This window comes from Macaca fascicularis, chromosome 19 (genome assembly GCF_037993035.2).
Source record: "Macaca fascicularis isolate 582-1 chromosome 19, T2T-MFA8v1.1".
In the NCBI taxonomy this organism is placed as follows: Eukaryota; Metazoa; Chordata; class Mammalia; order Primates; family Cercopithecidae; genus Macaca; species Macaca fascicularis.
Window position 1 is genome coordinate 55,368,703 of NC_088393.1, and position 23,252 is coordinate 55,391,954.

Below are 23,252 nucleotides of genomic sequence, written 5' to 3' on the forward strand. Positions count from 1 at the left end.
GGTCAGGAGTTGGAGACCAGCCTGGCCCAAATGGTGAAACCTTGTCTCTATTAAAAATACAAAAATCGGCCGGGCGCGGTGGCTCAAGCCTGTAATCTCAGCACTTTGGGAGGCCGAGGCGGGTGGATCACAAGGTCAGGAGATCGAGACCATCCTGGCTAACATGGTGAAACCCCGTCTCTACTAAAAATACAAAAAACTAGCCGGGCGTGGTGGCGGGCGCCTGTAGTCTCAGCTACTTGGGAGGCTGAGGCGGGAGAATGGCGTGAACCCAGGAGGCGGAGCTTGCAGTGAGCCGAGATCACGCCACTGCACTCCAGCCTGGGAGACACTGCGAGACTCCGTCTCAAAAAAAAAAAAAAAAAAAAACAAAAATCAGCCGGGTGTAGTGGTGTGCACCTGTAATCCCAGCTACTCGGGAGGCTGAGGCAGGAGAATGGTTTGAACTTGGGAGGCGGAGGTTGCAGTGAGCTGAGATGACGCCACTGCACTCCGGGAGACACAGCGAGACACCGTTTCAAAAAAAAAAGTGCCGGCCGGGCGCGGTGGCTCAAGCCTGTAATCCCAGCACTTTGGGAGGCCGAGACGGGTGGATCACGAGGTCAGGAGATCGAGACCATCCTGGCTAACACGGTGAAACCCCATCTCTACTAAAAAATACAAAAAACTAGCTGGGCGAGGTGGCGGGCGCCTGTAGTCCCAGCTACTCAGGAGGCTGAGGCAGGAGAATGGCGTAAACCCGGGAGGTGGAGCTTGCAGCGAGCTGAGATCCGGCCACTGCACCCCAGCCTGGGCGACAGAGCAAGACTCCGTCTCAAAAAAAAAAAAAAAAAAAAAAAAAAAAAAAAGTGCCTGGGCCCGGGGCTTGGGTGCACGTGGCTATGCCTGGGGAGGAGAGGGAGGGGTCGGGGAGGACGTGCCTGCAAGTCTGTACCGCAACGCCTCTACTGGCCTCTAGAGGGCGCAATCTCTAGCGGCTCCGCCCCAAGCGAGGCGGGGCGAAAGCGTGCTGTGCACAGGCGCAGGATGGGTCTTGGGCAGCCCAGAGCTTCCGACTGGCTCCTCTGTGGTGGCGGGGCGGGGTCAGACCGAGATGGCGGTGTGCGCAGGCGCAAGACTGGGGCTCTTGGAACCGGAAGTTAAGGCGTTCGCGGCTTGTAGTAAGTGAGGAGGGCGGGGCGGGTACACCGGGTGGTGGCAGTGGTGGCAGCGATGGCTGCCGGAGTTGGGCCGGTCGGGGGTAATTTGGGGTGCGAGCCCAGGGGCAAGGGAAATCTCGAGATGAGGAGAAATGTAGCAGGCAGCCGAAGGGCCGGCAGACGCGGACGGAGATGGCACCTGAGCGTCTCTGGGAGAACCTGGGTGACAGGCCAGAGACGGAAAGAAACGGAGGCACGAAAAGAAGCCTCGAGAAACTGAGGGACTGAAAGACGAGGGTGTTGGGAGAGGAGGGAAGCTGAAAACTAGAGAGCTTGGGCGAGAGTTGCAATAGGTTCCAGCCAGAGGCTCAGACCACGAGGCCGAGAGGCGTGGTCGCCCTTAAACTTGGGCAGTGGAGGGGAAAGTCGGAAACTGATCGTGGACGCTAGAAACAGAAAAAAGGGAATTAGATGGAGAAACGATACACTGAATCATGTGGGACACCGAGAGATATGGAAGGGTGGAGACAGTGAAGTAGGGAGAACCCCACAAAAACTGGAGGTAATGGAGAATGATGCTGAGAAATGGAAAAGTGAGGGAGTGGAGCCCGAACCCCTAGATTTGAGTTCCTCATCTGACACTTGGCTACTCACTTAGCCTCTCTATTGCTCAGTAAAATAGGGGGTGATCATAGTGCCTTACAGTCGTGAGAAAAGTGTGTGTGTGTGTATGTACATAGGTGTGGGGTAGGAATAAATCATACAGATAGGAATAGGTCTGTGTGTTAACGTGAGTAAGCAGTAAGCAAGCATGAGCTATTATTAAAGCTTCTGATATTAGGAGATAAAGTATTAAATGGGGAAATAGAGAAGGTGATGGAGAGTGAACACTGGAAGGACACAAGGGAGGAAAAAAAGATTAAAACAACATGAGAAAGAGGGCGCGGTGACTCACGCCTGTCACCCCAGCACTTTGGGAGGCCTTGGTGAGAGGATCGCTCGAGCTTGGGAGGTCAAGGCTGCAGTACGCTGTGACTGCGCCACTGCACTCCAGGCTGGGTGAAAGAGTGAAACCCTGTTTCGAAAAAAACAAAAATGAAACATTTTAATTTTTTTGAGATGGAGTTTGGAGTTTCACTCTTGTTGCCCAGGCTGGAGTGCAATGGCGTGATCTTAGCTCACCGCAACCCCCGCCTCCTAGGTTCAAGCAAGTCTCCTGCCTCAGCCTCCCAAATAGCTGGGATTGCAGGCATGTGCCACCACGCCCGGCTAATCTTGTATTTTTAGTAGAGATGGGGTTTTTCCGCGTTGGTCAGGCTGATCTCGCACTCCCGACCTCAGGTGATCTGCCTGCCTCGGCCTCCCAAAGTGCTGGGATTACAGGCATGAGCCACCGTGCCCGGCCTGAAAAAGCTTTTTTTTAAATGAGAAAGATGGAGAAAGTCAAATGGAGAACTGAAGAGAGATGGAGAAAGGAAGAGCTGGATTACAGAGAAAATCAGACTACGAAATGACTCAGATAAATGAAGAGAGATGAGACCAGAACAGGACAGGGAAGAGAGATGAGGGTGATGAACAAGACAGACTGAAAAAGAGAGGCCTGAAGATGGAATGGAGAGAGATGGAGGGGACAGAGGGGGAAACAAACCCACTAAAGGCCATGAGCCAAAAGACCAAAAGATGGTCAGAGACACAGTTACACAGAAACTAGAAGATGCAGACAACCTAGAAGCTGAAAAAGATAGACAGCTTGAGAGGCATGGGATGCTGTCAGTGGGGCTCAGCATGCATAGGCAGTTTGTAGCCTCAGAGGAACACTCTCATATTCTTTTCATTTTTTTGTTTCTTGAGTCAGAGTCTCGCTCTGTCGCCCAGGCTGGAATGCAGTGGCGTGATCTCGGCTCACTGCAAGCTCCGCCTCCCGGGTTCATGCCATTCTCCTGCCTCAGCCTCCTGAGTAGCTGGGACTACAGGTGCCCGCCACCACGCCCGGCTAATTTTTTTGTATTTTTAGTAGAGACGGGGTTTCACCATGTTAGCCAGGATGGTCCCGATCTCCTGACCTCATGATCCGCCCGCCTCTGCCTCCCAAAGTGCTGGGATTACAGTTGTGAGCCACCGCGTCCGGCCGGAACGCTCTCATTTTCGAAGAATCACTGACCCGGAGTCACAGTAACACTCCAAGCCCTCAACTTGCTTCCCTCCTAGAACAGGAAAACACAAGAAGAGGTGGAAGCATTGTTAGCACCATTATGATAGGGAACTGTGGCCTTTTGAGTCTAATTTTGTTTCCAGATTTTGCCCCACTTCCTCTTGCTGTTTTCTGCTTGTTAGTTTTCTGTTTTCTGTTTCTAGTTACTATTTAACTACTTAGCTTCTCTCTACCAAGATTGATGGTTAAATGTTGTAAAGTTTTGAGAGGATATTATCTCTGTTTTATACATGATGAAAACTGCCTGAAGTTAGTTCAGGTTAATTTGCCCAGGGAGCTGGGCACAGTGGCTCACGCCTGTAATCCCAGCACTTTGGGAGGCTGAGGTGGGTGAATCACTTGAGGTCAGGAGTTTGAGACCAGCCTGGCCAAGATGGTGAAACCCTGTCTCTACTAAATACAAAAAATTAGCTGGGCATGGTGGCACACGCCTGTAATCCCAGCTACTTGGGAGGCTGAGGCACAAGAACTGCTTGAACCCGGGAGGTGGAGGTTGCAGTGAGCCAAGATCACACCACTGCACTCCAGCCTAGGTGGCAGAGCAAGACTCCATCTCAAAACAAAAACAAAAGACTCTTAACTGTAAGCAAAAAGGCATTTTCTTGTGTAGCTGAGAAGTGGGGGGTTGAAGGAAACTAAGCTTCAAGACCTAAATGATGTTGCCAAGCTTCTCTTCCTCTCCCTCTTCCTCTTTCACCCTCTCCCTGTGATGCACCGTGATATCCTTGTGCCTGTATCTAGTTATTTCTCTAGGATAGATTTTTAGGAAAGACTCTGTCATGTTTCAGAGCTACTACAAACAGCTCCAGGCTTATATCAAACTTGCCTGATTATAATGGATAAAATGAGAGCTTTTCTGTCCTAGCAACCGAGTGTAAATTCCACAAAAGGGCCCTGATTGGCCCTTCTTCCATCATGTGTCCACTTCTCAGACCAATCATTGGTTAGAGGGGGAGTAGAGTACCATGATTGGCCAGGTCTTTGTCACTTGCCTACCCAATAGTGGTTCTTTGACTTAAAGACCCTTGAACCATGTAGAATCGAGGAAGGGCTGTTCTCCAAAGGAAGATGGATACTATCCTCAGAAAAGAAGTAAGGGGTTGTGCCAGGCAGGCAAAAATAATATATAACACTTGCAAAATTTTGCCTTTTATCTCAATGTTCTGAATCTCACTGGACCCCGGGTGAAGAACCCTTGCCTTATTCTTTTCATTACATCACACCTCTCTCCTGTTACTGCCTTTTGAGACAAGATTCTGCTGTTGGTTGGCCGTGTGACCTACATCTCTCCTTTAGGTGTCAGGTCAAACATTCCCTCCTCCCAGGATCCTTCCACGATTCCCAAGCATGGGAAGGTGGAGGAAGCTCCTTTGGTGTCCCACAGCTCCCTAGGGTTCTGTTATCACAGTGCCCATCACTGGATTGTCACAGTCTGATGACGTGTGTGTCACATGAGAGATGATGTGATCATGGCCATCTGTGAGGACTCTGGTGGTCGTATTCATTACCTCCTTTTCCTGGTTCAGTGCTTGAGAAATAGGCTGTTAGAAATGTTTCTAAAAATGGGCTGGGCGTGGTGGCTCACAGCAGTAATCCCAACACTTTGGGAGGCTGAGGTGGGGGAATTGCTTGAGCCCAGAAGTTTGATAGCAACCTGGGCAACATGGTGAGACCTCATCTCTACAAACAGTAAAAAATTAGCTGGGAGGCTGAGGCAGGAGGATCGCTTGAGTCCAGGAGGTCGAGGCTGCGGTGAGCCATGATTGCGGCACTGCACTCCAGCCTGGGAAACAGTGAGACCCTGCCTCAAAAAAAAAAAAAAAAAAAAGAAGGCACTGTTCCCAAAAGTGAATGAATGTCTTCTGTTCTCTCTCCTAAGAATCCAGGGCCTGAAAACCCAGAATGAACTTGTGTCCATCCCAGAGATCACTGCAGGTATCATGAGGTACCCTTTGTGTCATCAGCTCAAGCAGTCCCCTGACCACTTTATCATCTGTGGTGGTCCTGTGCCGTGACTAGGAGGAAAAATTAGCTCTTTGAAGATAAAGTAGTTCTCTGTTGCAATTTAAGGCACTGGCCTCTTAAATTGTTGCAGGTTGGGAATGGATGAGAATATTTGTTTTGGGTGATCAGAACTGAGACCCCCATTGTGGATTAGTAACATGCCTCCTCCTAGAACAAGAGAGGGCAGGGATCGCCGAGACCACCACTGGGCTCCCAGCGAGGAAGAGGCCTTGGAGAAATGGGACTGGAATTGTCCAGAGACACGTCGCCTCTTGGAAGATGCCTTCTTCCGTGAGGAGGATTACATCCGTCAGGGTTCTGAGGAATGTCAGAAGTTTTGGACCTTCTTTGAGCGCCTGCAGAGATTCCAGAATCTCAAGACCTCCAGGAAGGAGGAGAAAGACGCTGGACAGCCCAAGCACAGCATCCCAGCGCTGGCCGACCTGCCTCGCGCTTATGACCCACGTTACCGCATCAACCTCTCTGTTCTTGGCCCTGACACACGGGGCTCTCAGGGGCTGGGCAGGCACTTGCCTGCGGAGAGAGTGTCTGAGTTCCGCCGGGCCCTGTTGCACTATCTGGACTTTGGCCAGAAGCAGGCGTTTGGGCGTCTGGCCAAGCTGCAGCGTGAGCGGGCAGCGCTCCCCATCGCCCAGTATGGGAACCGCATCCTGCAGACACTGAAGGAGCACCAGGTGGTGGTAGTGGCCGGTGACACCGGCTGTGGCAAGTCCACTCAGGTGCCCCAGTACCTGCTGACTGCTGGCTTCAGTCACGTGGCGTGTACCCAGCCCCGGCGGATCGCCTGCATCTCACTGGCCAAGCGTGTAGGCTTTGAGAGCCTTAGTCAGTATGGCTCACAGGTGAGTGGGACGCACCAGATTTCCGATTTTTCCAGGGCGACCTTAGGGGAATAGGTTGCTTGTCCATATGGCAGTATCAATAAAAATGAAGTACTTGGCCGGGCATGTTGGCTCACGCCTGTAATCCCAGCACTTTGGGAGGCCGAGGCAGGCGGATCATGAGGTCAGGAGATCAAGACCGTCCTGGCTAACATGGTGAAACCCTGTCTCTACTAAAAAATACAAAAAAAGTTAGCCAGGCGTGGTGGCGGGTGCCTGTAGTCCCAGCTACTCAGGAGGCTGAGGCAGGAGAATGGCGTAAACCCGGGAGGCGGAGCTTGCAGTGAGCCGAGATCGCACCATTGCACTCCAGCCTGGGCCACAGAGCGAGACTCCATCTCAAAAAAAAAAATAAAGCACTTACCCTTGGACCCAGTAATGATTCTTCTAGAACTTTATCCACAGATTGGCTTGTCCGTGGTCTATATGACAAAGGAGCTAGCATTACCAGTGTAGCACTTTAATGGCAAAACAATGGGAAACGTCCTAAAGGCTCGTCACTTTTTTTTTTGAGACAGATTCTCGCTCTGTCGCCCAGGCTGGAGTGCAGTGGAACGATCTCAGCTCACTGCAACCTCCTCCTCCCGGGTTTGAGCAGTTCTCCTGCCTCAGCCTCCTGAGTAGCTGGGATTACAGGCACCCACCACCCTACCCAGCTAATTTTTGTAATTTTAGTAGAGACGGGGTTTCGCCACGTTGGTTAGGCTGGTCTCAAACTCCTGACCTCAGGTGATCCACCCACCGCGGCCTCCCAAAGTGTTGGGATCACAGGCATGAGCCACTTCGCCCAGCTGCGAAGATAATTCCTGGCAATCACCGCAATGCAAACTGCCATCTTGGAAGGCCAATAATAGTCCTTCTGTGTCATGGTGGTCATAAGGATGAAATGGGTTGATATACATAAAGCACTTAGAGTGGCACATAATGTCCTGGCACATAGTAGGGACTCAAGAGAAGGTTATTTGTATTATAGTAAACATTATATATACATGGGGTATGGTGCTAGATACTTTCTGTGCATTGTCACATGGCATTCTTGCAGCATCTGGGGGAAAACTATAAGGGATGGCATTGCCTGCCCAAGGTCTGTGGCACTAAGTGGCAGAGGTAGGATTCCAACCCAAGCTGTTGGACTCCAGAGTCTGATGGCTAGGCATGGCATTTGCTTAGATTTTCTTTTTTCTTTCTTTTTTTTTTTTTTTTTGAGATGCAGTTTCACTCTTGTTGCCCAAGGCTGGAGTGCAATGGTGCGATCTTTGCTCACTGCAACCTCCGCCTCCCGGATTCAAGCGATTCTCCTGCCTCAGCCTCCCAAGTAGCTGGGATTACAGGCATGCGCCACCACGCCCAGCTAATTTTGTTTGTAGTTTTAGTAGAGATGGGGTTTCTCTGTGTTAGTCAGGCTGATCTCGAACTCCTGACCTTAGGTGATCCGCCCGCCTCGGCCTCCCAAAGTGCTGGGATTACAGGCGTGAGCCACTGCACCTGGCCTCCTTAGATTTTCAATTTGGGCAGGGCCAGGGGCTGATACGCAGGCTCAGGGTCCTCTCCTCACCACACCTTTCTTCATCCCACCCCAGGTCGGCTACCAGATCCGCTTTGAGAGCACGCGTTCGGCGGCCACCAAGATTGTGTTCCTGACGGTGGGGCTGCTTCTGCGACAAATCCAGCGGGAGCCCAGCCTGCCCCAGTACGAGGTCCTGATTGTGGATGAAGTCCATGAGCGGCATCTCCACAATGATTTCCTCCTGGGTGTCCTCCGGCGCCTGTTGCCCAAGCGGCCTGACCTCAAGGTCATCCTCATGTCGGCCACCATCAACATCTCGCTCTTCTCCAGCTATTTCAGCAATGCCCCCGTGGTACAGGTGCCCGGAAGGCTGTTCCCCATCACAGTGAGTACTTCCCCCTCCTCCTCCATCCCCAGACCTCTAACCTGGTCTCTGTCCAAACCTGGACATGCCTCTTCTCTCTGCGGCTGTATCTCCCATCTCTTTTATTTAAAGATGTTCTCTTTTTTTAAAGCTACTATTTTCTGAGCATTCATAATGACCTGGTTAGAGTGCTAAGTGCTTATTAGAGTAAAAGCTGTTAGAAGAAGACCCAAAAATGGCTGGGCGCAGTGGCCCATGCTTGTAATCTCAGCACTTTGGGAGGCCAAGGCGGGCAGATCATGAGGTGAGGAGATCGAGACCATCCTGGCTAACACCGTGAAACTCCGTTTCTACTAAAAATACAAAACCAAAATTAGCCAGGCATGGTGGCGGGTGCCTGTAATCCCAGCTACTTGGGAGGCTGAGGCAGGAGAATCGCTTGAACCCAGGGGGCAGAGCTTGCAGTGAGCCGAGATCGCACCACTGCATTCCAGCTTGGATGACACAGCAAGACTCTGTCTCAAAAAACAAAAAACAAAAAACAAAACAAAAATGTAAAGTCTCAAATAAGAGAAGTTTATTTCTCTTAGATAACAGTGCGACTGATCCAGACTGGTGGTCAACCCTGTTCCATGTGGTCATTCAGGGATCCAGGCTCCTCCTTTCCCATTAGTCTACCATCTCACTGGGCAGGATTTCTCAAAGTCAGCAAGATTGACATTTCAGTCAAGGATAATTCCTTGTCGTGGGGGCTGTCCTGTGCATCATAGGATATTTAGCAACATCCCTGGCCCCTACCCACTAGATGCTAGTAGTCTTCTCTGGTTGTGACTATTAAAAATGTCTCCAGATATTGCCACATGTTCCCTGGGGTGCAAAACCACCCCTAATTGAGAAACACTGTCTTAGTGAATTATCCTTGTCTGTGTAGTCAAGACTTACAGGAAGAACTTCATTGTCTCTTGTGATTTCTGGTTCCAAATGCCCATCAATTTGCCTTCTAAGCAGCCTTAAAAAAAGAAAGAATGGGCCGGGCATGGTGGCTCGTGCCTATAATCCCAGCACTTTGGGAGGCTGAGGCAGAAAGATCATGAGGTCAAGAGCTCAAGACCATCGTGGCCAACATGGTGAAATCCTATCTCTACTAAAAATACAAAAATTAGCTGGGCACGGTGGCGTGTGCCTGTAATCCTAGCTACTTGGGAGGCTGAGGCAGGAGAATTGCTTGAGCCTGGAGGCGGAGGTTGCAGTGAGCTGAGATCATGCCACTGCACTCTACCCTGGGAAGAGAGCAAGACCCATCTCAAAAAAAAAAAAAAAAAAAGAAAAGAGAGAGAGAGTGCCAGCCGGGTGTGGTGGCTCATGTCTATAATCCCAGCTCTTTGGGAGGCCGAGGCAGGTGGATCACCTGAGGTCAGGAGTTCGAGACCAGCCTGGCCAACATGGTAAAACCTTGTCTCTACTAAAAATGCAAAAATTAGCTTCAGTGGTGGTGCACCCCTGTTATCCCAGCTACTCAGGAGGCTGAGGTGGGAGAATTGCTTGAACCTGGGAGGTGGAGGCTGCAGTGAGCCGAGATCATGCCACTGTACTCCAGCTTGGGTGACAGAGCGAGACCCTGTCTCAAAAAAAAAAAAAAAAAGAATGAGGCTGCTTCCTGAGAAATGTTTTCTAGGGTTTTGGTTTTTTTTTTTTAGTAGAGACGAGGTGTTGCTATGTTGTCTGCCTGAGATCAAGCAATCCTCCCGTCTTGGCCTCCCAAAGAGCTAGGATTACAGGTGTGAGCCAACTATGCCTGGAAATCAGCCAGCCAACCTGGCTCAGGCTCAGGTCCTCTCCTGGTCATCCAACCAACCTGATTTCTAGGGTTTTCATCCTGGTTCCATCACCTAGAATTTTTTTCTTGTTGAAGCTACTCTAAACACAAGAGAATGCATGCATTGTAAATATATAGCTCAATTAGTTTTCCCCAGTTAAATACATCTTTTTTTTTTTTTTTTTTTTTTTTGAGACGGAGTCTTGCTCTGTTGCCCAGGCTGGAGTGCAGTGGCCGGATCTCAGCTCACTGCAAGCTCCGCCTCCCGGGTTTACGCCATTCTCCTGCCTCAGCCTCCCGAGTAGCTGGGACTACAGGCGCCCGCCAACCCACCCGGCTAGTTTTTTTGCATGTTTTAGTAGAGACGGGGTTTCACTGTGTTAGCCAGGATGGTCTCGATCTACTGACCTTGTGATCCTCCCGTCTCGGCCTCCCAAAGTACTGGGATTACAGGCTTGAGCCACCGCGCCCGGCCCAGTTAAATACATCTACGTAGCTAGCACCCAGGTTTAGAAAAGTCAGACATTACCAGCACCCCACAAGCCTTGCAGTTGCTTTGTTACTTTGTCTTTTTATTACATCCTTCAGAAATTATGTAACTGCAGTGTGCTGTCTATCACCTGTTTCTCAATTAGGGGTGGTTTTGCCCCCCAGCGAAGGTGTGGCAATATCTGGAGACATTTTTAATAGTCACAACCAGAGGAGAAGACTACTAGCATCTAGTGGGTAGGGGCCAGGGATGCTGCTAAATATCCTACAATGCACAGGACAGCCCCCACAGCAAGGAATTGTCCAGACTGCAATGTCAATCTTGCTGACTTTGAGAAATCCTGCCCAGTGAGATGGTAGACTAATGAGAAAGGAGGAGCCTGGATCCCTGAATGACCACATGGAACAGAGTTGCCCACCAGCCTGTACCTGTTGCACTGTGTCTTCTCCGTCAACTGGGTCTCCCCCGTCAGCCTGCAGCCTCCCCAGCCCATTGCTCTGAGCTGGAGGGACAGGGTGTGCTTCTACCTGGGGCTGTCTCCTCTCAGGTTGTGTACCAGCCACAGGAGGCGGAGCCGACCACGTCCAAGTCAGAGAAGCTGGACCCACGGCCTTTCCTGAGGGTACTGGAGTCCATTGACCACAAGTACCCACCTGAGGAGCGGGGTGACCTCCTCGTCTTCCTCAGCGGCATGGCGGAGATCAGCACCGTGCTGGAGGCCGTCCAGACCTATGCCAGCCACACCCAGCGCTGGGTGGTGCTGCCCCTGCACAGCGCCCTGTCTGTGGCCGACCAGGACAAGGTATCACAGGAAGCCCAAGTAGGGCAGGCGAGGGGTCTGCATGAGTCAGGGGTGGCTGCGCACAGGACTTGTGTAACTCCACAGACGCAGGGCTCGCGGGCTGCACTGGTGCAAAGTCGTAGCCACCTTGTGGCAGAGCCAGGCTGCGAACCCAGGTAGTTTGGCCCTGGAGCCCATGCTCTAAACCAGAGGTCGGCAAACTTTCTAGAAAGGATCAGAGTCGATATTGTCAGAGCTATGGACCATGGGCTGTCTGTCTGTCACAGCTACTCAGCCCCACTGTTGCAGCATGAAAGCAGCCATAAATTGAGTGGGTGAGTCTGTGTTCCAAAACAATTATTATTATTTTTTGAAACAGGGTCTTGCTCTGTTGTCCAGGCTGGAGTGCAGTGGCATAATTGGGGCTCACTGCAGCCTTGACTTCTTGGGCTCAAGTGATCCCCTCTCCTTAGTCCCCCAAGTAGCAACTATAGGTGTGTGTCACTATACTCCGTTAATTTTTTCTTTTTTTTTTTTTTTTAGACAGAGTCTCACTCTGTCACCCAGGCTGGAGTGCAGTGGCATGATTGTGGCTCATTGCAACCTCCGCCTCCCGGGTTCAAGCGATTCTCCTGCCTCAGCCTCCCGAGTAGCTGGGACTACAGGTGCACACCACCATGTCCGGCTTATCTTTTGTATGTTGAGTAGAGACAGGGTTTTGCCATGTTGGCCAGGCTGGTCTTGAACTCCTGACCTCAAGTGATCTGCCTGCCTCAGCCTCCCAAAGTGCTGAGATTACAGGTGTGAGCCACCGTGCCTGGCCTTCGTTAATTTTTTTTTAAATTTTAGTAGCAAAGAGGTCTCACTGTGTTGCCCAGGCTGGTTTCAAACTCCTGAGCTCAAGCGATCCTCCCACCTCGGCCCCCAGCAGGGGCAGTGCCAGTTTGTGCTTCAGCAGATCCCTTTGGCTGCCATGTGAGTCCACAGCCCAGAGATCTGAGGGGAAGCTAGAGCAGGATTAGAGTGGGTGAGGAGAGGCCTGGACCAGGGCAGGGGCCGGGCAGTGGGAGGAGGGAAGGATTTCAAGAAAAGTTCAAGATGGCCTGGTGCGGTGGCTCACGCATATAATGCCAGCACAGAAAGCTGAGGCAGGAGGATCACCCGAGCTCAGGAGTTAGAGACCATCCTAGGCAACATAGTGAGACCTTGTCTCTACAAAACAAAAGAAAACTAGCTGGGCATGGTGGCATGTGCCTATAATCCCAGCTACTTAGGAGGCTGATGCGGGAGGATCACATGAGCTCGGGAGGTCAAGGCTGCAGTGAGCTGTGATCATGCCACTGCACTCCAGTGTAGGCCAAAGAGTGAGACCCTGTCTCAAAAAAAAAAAAAGTTCAAGATGTTCAGATCGGGTGGTGGGTGTGGTGGTTCATGCCTGTAATCCCAGCACATTGGGAGGCCTAGGCGGGTGGATCACCTGAGGTCAGGAGTTCAAGACCAGCCTGGCCAACGTGGTGAAACCCCATCTCTCCTTAAAATACAAAAATTAGCCAGGCATGGTGGCACATGCCTGTAATCCCATCTGCTCCGGAGGCTGAGGCAAGTGAATTGCATGAACCCAGGAGGTGGAGTTGCAGTGAGCTGAGATCATGCCACTACACTCCAGCCTGGGTGACAGAGCAAGACTGCCTCCGTCTGAGGATGGGGGGGAGCCCAGGATGGCCCAGGTGATGGGGTGGATGGTGAGCTGTCTCCGAGAGGGAGGTCTCTGGAGGAGGAAAGGGTTCCAGGGAAGCTGCTGACATGGGGGTGGACGGGAAATTGGACACGTAGGTTCGTCGGGGCTGGGTTAGTTCTTGACACCACCCCCTCCCTTTCCCCCAGGTATTTGATGTGGCGCCACCTGGAGTCCGGAAATGCATCCTCTCCACCAACATCGCTGAGACCTCAGTCACCATTGATGGGATCCGCTTTGTAGTAGATTCTGGTAAAGACCACCACAAGCCCCTACCCGCCACCCGCAAGGACTTAGATAGGAGCGTGGGGTCCGGAGGTGTACACGTGTGGGAGGGACGCACCAGCTTGAAGTGGGAGTACAGTTGACTTTCCCATGTCCAAAATGCTTGCGACCAGAAGTGTTTGGAATTTCGGGTTTTTTGGAATTTGGAATATTTGTATCTATTTTATTATTTGAGCATGTCAAATCAAAAACTCTGAAATCCTCCAGTGAGCATTTTATTGGAGGGTCATGTTAGCGCTGAAAACATTTCAGAGTTTTGAGCATTTCAGATTTTGGATTTCCGGAATTGGGATGCTGGAAGATGACATGTGGGGCCGTGGACCAGTGGCAGCATCTTAATTTTTCTCACGCCTCCCAAGCCTGCTTCTCCCCTGGGGCCTCTGCACTTACTGTTCTCTCTGCTGAGAACTGTCTTTCTCCAGGTATTCACACAGCTGAGGCCCTCACCTCATTTCAGGGCCTGCATACAGGTCCCCCCGTCAGAGAGGCCCATCCTGTCCACTCTAAGATATATCCCCTCCCCCTTCTCCATCCAGTGTTGCTTCTCTTATGAGGGGGGTTGGCATTCAATTTGTTTTTGTTTTTTTTTTGAGACGGAGTCTCGCTCTGTTGCCAGACCGGAGTGCAGTGATGCGATCTTGGCTCATTGCAATCTCTGCCTCCCAAGTTCAAGCGATTCTCCTGCTTCAGCCTCCCAAGTAGCTGGGTTTACGGACGTGCATCACCACGCCTGGCTAATTTTTGTATTTTTAGTAGAGACAGGGTTTCACCATGTTGGCCAGGCTGGTCTCGATCTCTTGACCTCAAGTGATTTGCCTGCCTCGGCCTCCCAAAGTGCTGGGATTACAGGCATGAACCACTGCGCCTGGTCCAGCATTCTGTTTTATATGTGCTGCTGTGTTTGTTCACTTTCTGTCTTCCTGACCTGAATGTTCGCTGGAAGGTCAGCATAGCATCGTGTTTGGAGACACTGGAGCCTGCCCGGCCGGGTTCAGGGCTGGGTGAGTGGCTGCGTTCATGTCACTGACACTTCATGCATCGGTTGGCTTATCTGTAAAATGACAGTGACATGCCCTCCCTCAGGTTATGAGGATTAAATGACTTAACACCCTTGGGTGCCTTAGTGCCTGGCACAGAGCCATCACTCAATAAGTGTTAGCAGCTACCTGGTCGTATTGACTCTGGGATGCCATTGATGGTAAAATGGTTCATAATTTCATGTGCCATTAAGACATTTTAGGCCGGGCGCAGTGGCTCACGCCTATAAATCCCAGCACTTTGGGAGGCCAAGGCAGGCAGATCACTTGAGGTTAGGAGTTTGAGACCAACCTGGCCAACATGGTGAAACCCCGTCTCTACTAAAAATACAAAAATTAGCCAGACTTAGTGGTGCATGCTTGTAGTCCCAGCTGCTCAGGAAACTGATGTGGGAGAATCACCTGAGCCCAGGAAGTCGAGGCTGCAGTGAGCCGTGATTGTGCCACTGCACTCAAGCCTGGGCAACAGAGCGAGACCCTGTTTTGAAAAAAAAGAGAGAGAGAGAAATTTTAAAAATAGTGCCTGCCAGGTGCGGTGGCTCATGCCTGTAATCCCAGCACTTTGGGAGGCCGAGGCAGGTGGATCACCTGAAGTCAGGAGTTCGAGACCAGCCTGGCCAACATGGTGAAACCCCGTCTCTACTAAAAATACAAAAATGACCTGGGCGTGGTGGTGGGTTCCTGTAATCCCAGCTACTTGGGAGGCTGAGGCAGGAGAATCACTTGAACTTGGGAGGCGGAGTGAGCGAGATTGCGCCATTGCACTCCAGCTTGGGCAATAAGAGCAAAACTCCGTCTCAAAAAAAAAAAAAGAAATGTGAAGAAAGGTTGTTCTGCTACTGGAGGAAATACAGTGCTCTGTTCAGTCCTGTGAAACTAGGGCCTTTGTTTAGCTCATTGCTTTTCCCCTAGTGCCTACTGCAGTGCCTGGTACATAGTAGGTGCTTAATAAGTATTGATTGGATAAATGAACCTCTGAAGAAACAAAGGCTTGGGAAAATAAATGAAAAGATGTGTGAGTGGGCCGGGCACGGTGGCTCAAGCCTGTAATCCCAGCACTTTGGGAGGCCGAGACGGGCGGATCACAAGGTCAGGAGATCGAGACCATCCTGGCTAACACGGTGAAACCCCGTCTCTACTAAAAAATACAAAAAACTAGCCGGGCGAGGTGGCGGACGCCTGTAGTCCCAGCTACTCGGGAGGCTGAGGCAGGAGAATGGCGTGAACCCGGGAGGCAGAGCTTGCAGTGAGCTGAGATCCGGCCACTGCACTCCAGTCTGGGCGACACAGGGAGACTCTGTCTCAACAACAAAAAAAAAAGAAAAGATGTGTGAGTGAAAGGCTGGGTGCGGTGGCCCATGCCTGTAACCCCATCACTGTGGGAGGCTAAGGGAGGCAGATTGCTTGAGCCCAGGAGTGTGAGATCAGCCTGTGAAACCCCATCTCTACAAAAAATTAGCTGGGCATGGTGGCATGCCCCTTTAGTCCCAGCTATTCGGAGGCTGAGCTAGGAGGATCATCACTTGAGCCTGGGAGGTTGAGGCTGCAGTGAGCTGTAATTGAACCACTGCACTCCAGTCTGGGAGACAATGAGATCCTGTCTCAAAAAAAAAAAAAAAAAAAAGATGTGTAAGTGAGGAAATGAAAGAATAAATAAAATGTCAGAGTTGGACTCAGAATAAGCCCTCGGTTATCATTAACAGAATAAAGGAGTGAGGGTGTTGGCGAGTGGCCGGCCGCACGTGGCTGCCACACACAGACTCCCTTTCCTCATTGCTCCCATCCAGGGAAGGTGAAGGAGATGAGCTACGACCCGCAGGCCAAGCTGCAGCGGCTGCAGGAGTTCTGGATCAGTCAGGCCAGTGCAGAGCAGCGGAAGGGCCGGGCAGGCCGCACGGGTCCCGGCGTCTGCTTCCGCCTCTATGCCGAATCGGACTATGATGCCTTCGCCCCCTACCCAGTCCCGGAAATTCGGAGGGTGGCCCTGGACTCGTTGGTGCTGCAGGTGAGGCACGGGCAGAAACGGGACTATATGCTGACTGCTGGCACAGGGAGGAACCTGGGAGGCCTTTTAAATTTTATTTTATTTTATTTTATTTTGAGATAGGGTCTCGCTCTGTCACTCAGGCTAGAGTGCAGTGGTGTGATCACGGCTCACTGCAGCCTCCATCTTACAGGCTCAAATGATTCTCCTACCTCCACGTCCTAAGTAGCTGGGACCATAGGCACATACCACCATGCCTGGCTAACTTGTAAAATTTTATTTATTTATTTATTTATTTATTTTGGAGACGGAGTCTTCCTCTGTCGCCCAGGCTGGAGTGCAGTGGCGCGATCTTGGCTCACTGCAACCTCTGCCTCACAGGTTCAAGTGATTCTTCTGCCTCAGCCTCCCAAGTGGCTGGGACTACAGGCACGCACCACCATGCCCAGCTAATTTTTTTTTTTTTTTTTTCAGTAGAGACAGGGTTTCACCGTGTTAGCCAGGATGGTCTCACTCTCCTGACCTCGTGATCCACCTGCCTTGGCCTCCCAAAGTGCTGGGATTCTAGGCGTCAGCCACTGTGCTCAGCCTAACCTTTTAAATTTTTAGTAGAGATCAGGTCTTGCTATGTTGCCCAGGCTGGTCTCATACTCCTGAGCTCAAGTGATCTTCCCACCTTGTCCTTCTAAAGTAGTGGGATTATAGGTGTGAGCCATTGTGCCTGGCCAGCCAGGAAGCATTTACACAGGACCAATTCCAGAGTGTCAGGGCCAGGAAGGATAGGGCTAGCCAAGCCACTGAGGGGAATGTCAAAACCCTTGTTGAGGGGAGAATTGTTCCTTAAATCCACAGGGTCAACTGGGCATGGTGGCTCACACCTGTAATCCCAGCACTTTGGGAGGCCAAGGCAGGTGGATCACTTGATGTCAGGAGTTTGAGACAAGCATGACCAACATGGTGAAACCAGTCTCTACTAAAAATACAAAAAATTAGCCGGGTGTGGTGGTGCGCACCTGTAATCCTGGCTACTTGGGAGGCTGAGGGAGAAGAATTGCTTGAACCCAGAAGGTGGAGGTTGCGGTGAGCCGAGATCGCGCCACTGCACTCCAGCCTGGGCAATAGAACAAGACTCCATCTCAAAAAAAAAAAAATTTTTCTATAGGGTCAAAGGAAGAACCAGTGACTCAATCAGAATGCTTTCAGCTGTAACAGGAAACCTAGCAGGAAAGGGCTTTTAAAACCAGGGTTTCTCAATACATTTTATGTCATGATTTGTACCTCGTTTGTTAATTTAGCATAGGTTAGACTGCCATGACAAATACACAACGTCACGAATGGCCAACAGTGGAATGGTGGTTTCCAGCTTGGCAGGCAATTTTCTTTATTCATGGACCCAGGCTCCTTCCCTCTTGTGGCTCTATCATTTCCCCAGGGGCTTTTCCTGCATGTGTGTCCAGCCAGCCAAAGGGTCAAGGGCGTGGGAAGTGAGTACAGGAGGGTTTGTGGGTCGAGCCTGCAAATGGCGCACTTGCCTTGCCCTCACCACTCCCTGTCCATCCTCAGTCTTGTGGCCACGCCCAGCCATGAAGGAGGCTGGGAAGTGTAGTCCTTGTGCTCAGGAACGAAAGGAAAAGGAAAGTTGGGAGCAGCTGATGGTGTCTACCACAGGCTCACGTGCAGGTGTAGCACAAACCAGTGGCCTTCCTGCAGGAGGTGCACACTATTTTCTATTCTGTTTGATTTCATATTTTTTTTAAAAAAATACTGGTGCTGCCAGGCACAATTATCGGGAGAACCCGCTCCTGATGTTTAATGTGGGTTCTTTTCTATTTCCTAAGTGTCTCGGCTGGGTTGAGAAGTAAAGGGAAAGAGCACAAGAGAGAGAAATTTAAAGCTGGGTGTCCGGGGGAGACATCACATGTCAGCAGGATCCGTGATGTTCCCCGAGCTGTAAAACCAGCAAGTTTGTATTAGCGATTTTCAAAAGGGGCGGGAGTGCACGAATAGGGTGTGGGTCACAGAGATCACATACTTAACAAGGTAATAAAATATCACAAGGCAAATGGAGGCAGGGTAACATCACAGGACCACAGGATGGGGCAAAATTAAAATTGCTAATGAAGTTTTGGGCACGCATTGTCATTGATAACATCTTATCAGGAAACAGGGTTTGAGAGCAGACAACCTGTCTGACCAAAATTTATTAGGCGGGAATTTTCCTCCACCTAATAAGCCTGGGAGCACTACAGGAAACCGGGGCTTATTTCATCCCTTGGGCTTGACCATAAAAGACTGCACGCCTTAAAAGGGGCCGTCTATAAGCCTACCTTCAGGGCGCATTCTCTTTCTCAGGGATGTTCCTTGCTGAGAAAAAGAATTCAGCAATATTTCTCCTATTTGCTTTTGAAAGAGGAGAAATATAGCTCTGTTCCATCCGGCTCACCTGCGGCCAGTTCAGTTACCTCTCTTGTTCCCTGAACATCGCTGTTATCCTGTTCTTTTTTTAAGATGCCCAGATTTCATATTGTTCAAATACACATGCTCTACAAACAATCTGTGCAGTTGACACAATCATCACAGGATCCTGAGGTGACATTCATCCTCCTCGGCTTACAAAGAAGATGACGGGATTAGGAGAGTAAGTAAAGACAGGCATAGGAAGTCACAAGGATATTCATTGGGGAAGTGATAAGTGTCCATGAAATCTTCACAATTTATGTTCAGAGATTACAGTAAAGACAGGCGTAAGAAATTATAAAAGTATTAATTTGGGGAACTAATAAATATCCATGAAACCTTCACAATTTATGTTCTTCTGCCGCGGCTTCAGCCAGTCTCTCCGTTCGGGGTCCCTGACTTCCCGCAGCAACAATGAGTGGCTCATGCCTGTTATCCCAGCACTTTGGGAGGCTGAGGCAGGAGGATTGCTTGAGGCCAGGAGGTCGAGACCAGCCTAGGCAACACGGTGAGGCCCTGACTCTACAAAAAATTTAAAAATTAGCCCAGTGCGGTGGCACACACCTGTGGTCCCACACAGCAGGCTGAGGCAGGAGGATCGCTTGAGCCCAGGAGGTCGAGGCTGCAGTGAGCCTTGATTGCATCACTGCACTCCAGCCTGAGTGATAGAGCAAGACCCTGTCTCATAAAAAAACAAAGTCCATGGGGTAGGTTGTCTTAATTTTTCGACCAGAAGAAGGATGCACAGAGAGAGAAAATATTGCCCCAGGTCACACAGCTGGCAAGTAGTAGAGTCAGGGCTCCATCCCAGGCCACCAGGCATCAGAGCCTGCTTCGTGAGTGGCCACTGGCCCCAGGCACAGTGGGTGTCACCTCCTCCTTTACCATCCAGAGGCAGAAGCAAGGAACTGCCCTTCTCTGTGGGTCTAATTTTTGAGACCACGGGAACATTTTCTAGAAGCCTCTGGCCAGTCTCTCATCCTCTCTTGTCAGCAGAAGCAGGTCACATATGTTCACCCTATGCCCAGCAATTGTCTAGGGTTGTGGCATTGCCTGAGGTGATCAGAGCAGTGTCTCAGCCCTAGCTGCATACTAGAAACACCTGCAGAATTAAAAAAAACCCATGCCCTGCCCCCTGCCTCTTTAAATTAGAGCTGCTAATGTAAAGGTTATTTATTTATTTATTTTTGAGACTGAGTCTCATTCTGTCACCCAGGCTGGATTACAGTGGTGTGATCTCGGCGCACTGCAACCTCCACCTCCCAGGCTCAAGTGGTTCTCCTGTTTCGGCCTCCTGAGTAGTTGGGACCACAGATGGGTGCCACCAGGCCCAGCTAATTTTTATATTTTTAGTAGAGAGGGAGTTTTACCATGTTGGCCAGGCTGGTCTTGAACTTCTGACCTCAGATGACCTGCCTGCCTTGGCCTTCCAAAGTGTTGGGATTACAGGCATGAGCCTGCGCCTGGCCTTTAAAGGTTTTTAAATGAGTATTGGGTGAGCTCCTAGACAACATCAAGGCTTGGTCAGCAGGGAGGAAGGAGCAGCAGCTGCTTGCAGGTGGACGCCAGAACTTCTAGTGCCCTCGGATCAAAGCCAGGCGAACGGGCTCTCTGGGCTTCCTTCTCACTCTCTGGCCATCACATGAACCGCCTTGCTAGCCTCTCCTCCTTCCAGTCACCAGAGAGGTGCTGTTTGCTTACGTATGCCACGCCAGGCTCCGGGGTGAACATATGCTGTCACTTAATTCTCCCACCACCTGCTGCCTGCCTGGGCCACTGCATTAATTGGGATTCTTTTGGTTGCAAGTGAGAGAAATACAACTGAAACAATTGTAGGCAGAAAGGGGGATCTTACCATTTTGTGCATTCGTGAGACGGTATGTCTAACTTAGAAACAATCCAAGAATTTCTCCATCTGCTGTAGATGGGCCCATTTCCAAACAATGGACAAAGTCAAAAGTCACAGCAGTTCTGGGTTAATAAGATAGGCTTCCATCCTGGCCACAACCAGAGAGGATGCTGGGAATGCTCTTCCTGGCTGCAGTCTCAGGGAAGGATTCTGATTGGTCCAGCTCAGGTCATGTGCCTCTCGTCCATGGTCAGGGTCTGGGGGAAGATGTGCTAGGGAGACAGACACAGAGACAGCAGCCCTCCTTGCCTGCCTCTGTACAATGGATCTTGACATTGGGAATGTTATGTTATGTTATGTTATGTTATGTTATTTTTGAGATGGAATCTCACTCTGTGGCCCAGGCTGGAGTGCAGTGGTGAAATCTCGGCTCACTGCAACCTCCGCCCTCCAGGTTCAAGCAATTCTTCTGCCTCAGCCTCCCAAGTAGTTGAGATTACAGGCGCCCGCCATCACACCCAACTAATTTTTGTATTTTTAGTAGAGACAGGGTTTCACCATGTTGGCCAGGGTGGTCTCAAACTCCTGACCTCAAGTGATCCACCTGCCGTGGCCTCCTAAAGTGCTGGGATTGCAGGCGTGAGCCACTGTGCCTGGCTGACACTGGGAATTTGAGATGAAGTCTTGATGTGTTGCTAGGCTAGAGTGCAGTGCAGAGGCCCGATCTCGGCTTACTGCAATCTCCACCTCCTGGGTTCAAGCGATTCTCCTGCCTCAGCCTCCCGAGTAGCTGAGATTACAGGCGCACAACACCACTAATTTTTGTATTTTTAGTAGAGACAGGGTTTCACCATGTTGGCCAGGATGGTCTCGAACTCCTGACCTCAAGTGATCCACTCGTCTTGGCCTCCCAAAGTGTTGGGATTACAGGCATGAGCCACTGCGCCCGCCGAACTGGGAATTTTAAAATGTCATGAGTTTGTGATCCCTGAGCCCCTCTGTGCTGCACAGTGGCTCTTGTGTTTCCCAATCTTAGGGGTTTTTCTTCTCATTCTAGATGAAGAGCATGAGCGTGGGGGACCCCCGAACCTTCCCCTTCATCGAGCCCCCACCACCAGCCAGCCTGGAGACCGCCATCCTCTACCTCCGGGACCAGGGGGCCCTAGACAGCTCAGAGGCCCTCACGCCCATTGGGTCCCTGCTGGCCCAGCTGCCTGTGGACGTTGTGATTGGTGAGTACCCACCCCCTTCGTGATCACGCAGAGCACCAGGAGCGTGTGTGGGCACAGCTAACTCTCTGAGTGTCCTGGGGGCAAGTCTGTCTGTTTCTTCCCTGGGTCCAGTTCATTTATTCACTCTTCACTGGGCCAGGCACTGTTCTAGGTGCTGGGCATATAGCAGTGGACAGAACAGACACAAATCTCTAGCCTCAGGGAGCTGACATTTTGGTGAAGAAAACCAGCAATAAGTTAGGACAATAAGGAAAAGGTATAGTAGATCAGATGGTGCATAGTGTTCTGGAGAGAAGAAACAACGGGGTTGGGGAATGGGGAGTTGCAGTTTCTAATACAGGCCTCAGGTATAAGGCAGACCTCACGGGGAAGGTAACATCTGTGCAGAGAAACGGAGATGAGGGCTAGGAGCCATGCAAATACTAGAACATGCTTGCCAGCAGAAGCAGAGAAACATGGCCGGCACAGTGGCCCACACCTGTAATCCCAGCACTTTGGGAGGCTGAGACAGGTGGATTGCTTAAGCCTAGGAGTTTGAGACCAGCTTGGGCAAAATAGCAAAACCCTGGTTTCTACAAAAAAAAAGAAAAGAAATATAAAAATAGAATGTGAGCCCTGTATGTAATTTAAAACTTCCCAGTAGCTACATTAAAAAAGCGAAAACAGGCTGGGCACAGTGGCTCACGCCTGTAATCCCAGTACTTTGGGAGGCTGAGGTGGGTGCATCACGAGGTCAGCAGTTTGAGACCAGCCTGGCCAACATGGTGAAACCCTGTCTCTACTAAAAATACAAAAATTAGCCGGGTGTGGTGGCGTGAGCCTGTAATCGCAGCCACTTGGGAGGCTGAGGCAGGAGAATCGCTTGAACCTGGGAGGCAGAGGTTGCAGTGAGCCGAGACCATGCCATTGTAATCCAGCCTGGGCAACGGAGCAAGACTCCATCTCAAAAAAACAAACAAAAAAAAAAGCAAAAAGAAACAGGTAAGATTCATTTTGATAAAATAGCTGATTTAACTTAATATACCTAAAATATAATTTTAACATAATCAATATAAACATTTTTTGCAAGATGTTATGTTATTTTTTACCATACAGAGTCTTGGAAATCTTGGCTTGGACCAGCCATGTTCAGCTGCTTAGTAGCCATGTGTGGCCAGAGGCGGCCATATTGGACAGTGCAGATGTAGCATGAGGGCATTCAGGCAGTGGGAACAGCCAGTGCGGAAGCCCTGTGGGGGGCACATGCCTGCTGCTACGAGAACAGTGAGGAGCCCGGTGTGGCTGCAATGGACTGAGAGGGAGAAGGCAGGAGATATTAACCAACAGTCCCATTCATTCATTAAATACTTTTTTTTTCTTTTTTTGAGACTGAGTTTTACTCTTGTTACCCAAGCTGGAGTGCAATGGTGCCATCCCGGCTCACCGCAACCTCCGCCTCTTGAGTTCAAGCAATTCTTC

At 50.6% G+C, this 23,252-nt stretch overlaps 1 protein-coding gene across 4 annotated transcripts in view; it reads left to right on the top strand.

Annotated features, from left to right (window-relative positions):
• Positions 1–1,121: 1,121 nt before the first annotated feature.
• Positions 1,122–23,252, top strand: part of DHX34 (DExH-box helicase 34) — a 36,637-nt gene continuing 14,506 nt past the window's right edge. For 2 of the 4 annotated variants that reach the window (XR_012427765.1, XM_005589701.5), the window contains exons 1-7: positions 1,122–1,160; positions 5,231–6,218; positions 7,838–8,149; positions 10,982–11,236; positions 13,100–13,202; positions 16,060–16,277; positions 21,620–21,794. Coding sequence is in view for 3 of the 4 variants with exons in the window: in XM_005589701.5 (XP_005589758.3) it covers positions 5,514–6,218; positions 7,838–8,149; positions 10,982–11,236; positions 13,100–13,202; positions 16,060–16,277; positions 21,620–21,794 (1,768 nt within the window). In the remaining variant the exon portion in view is untranslated. Of the gene's footprint in view, positions 1,702–5,230; positions 6,219–7,837; positions 8,150–10,981; positions 11,237–13,099; positions 13,203–16,059; positions 16,278–18,762; positions 18,895–21,619; positions 21,795–23,252 lie in introns of those variants that run through there. The other 2 variants (XM_005589702.5, XM_074024011.1) reach the window with 2 other exon arrangements.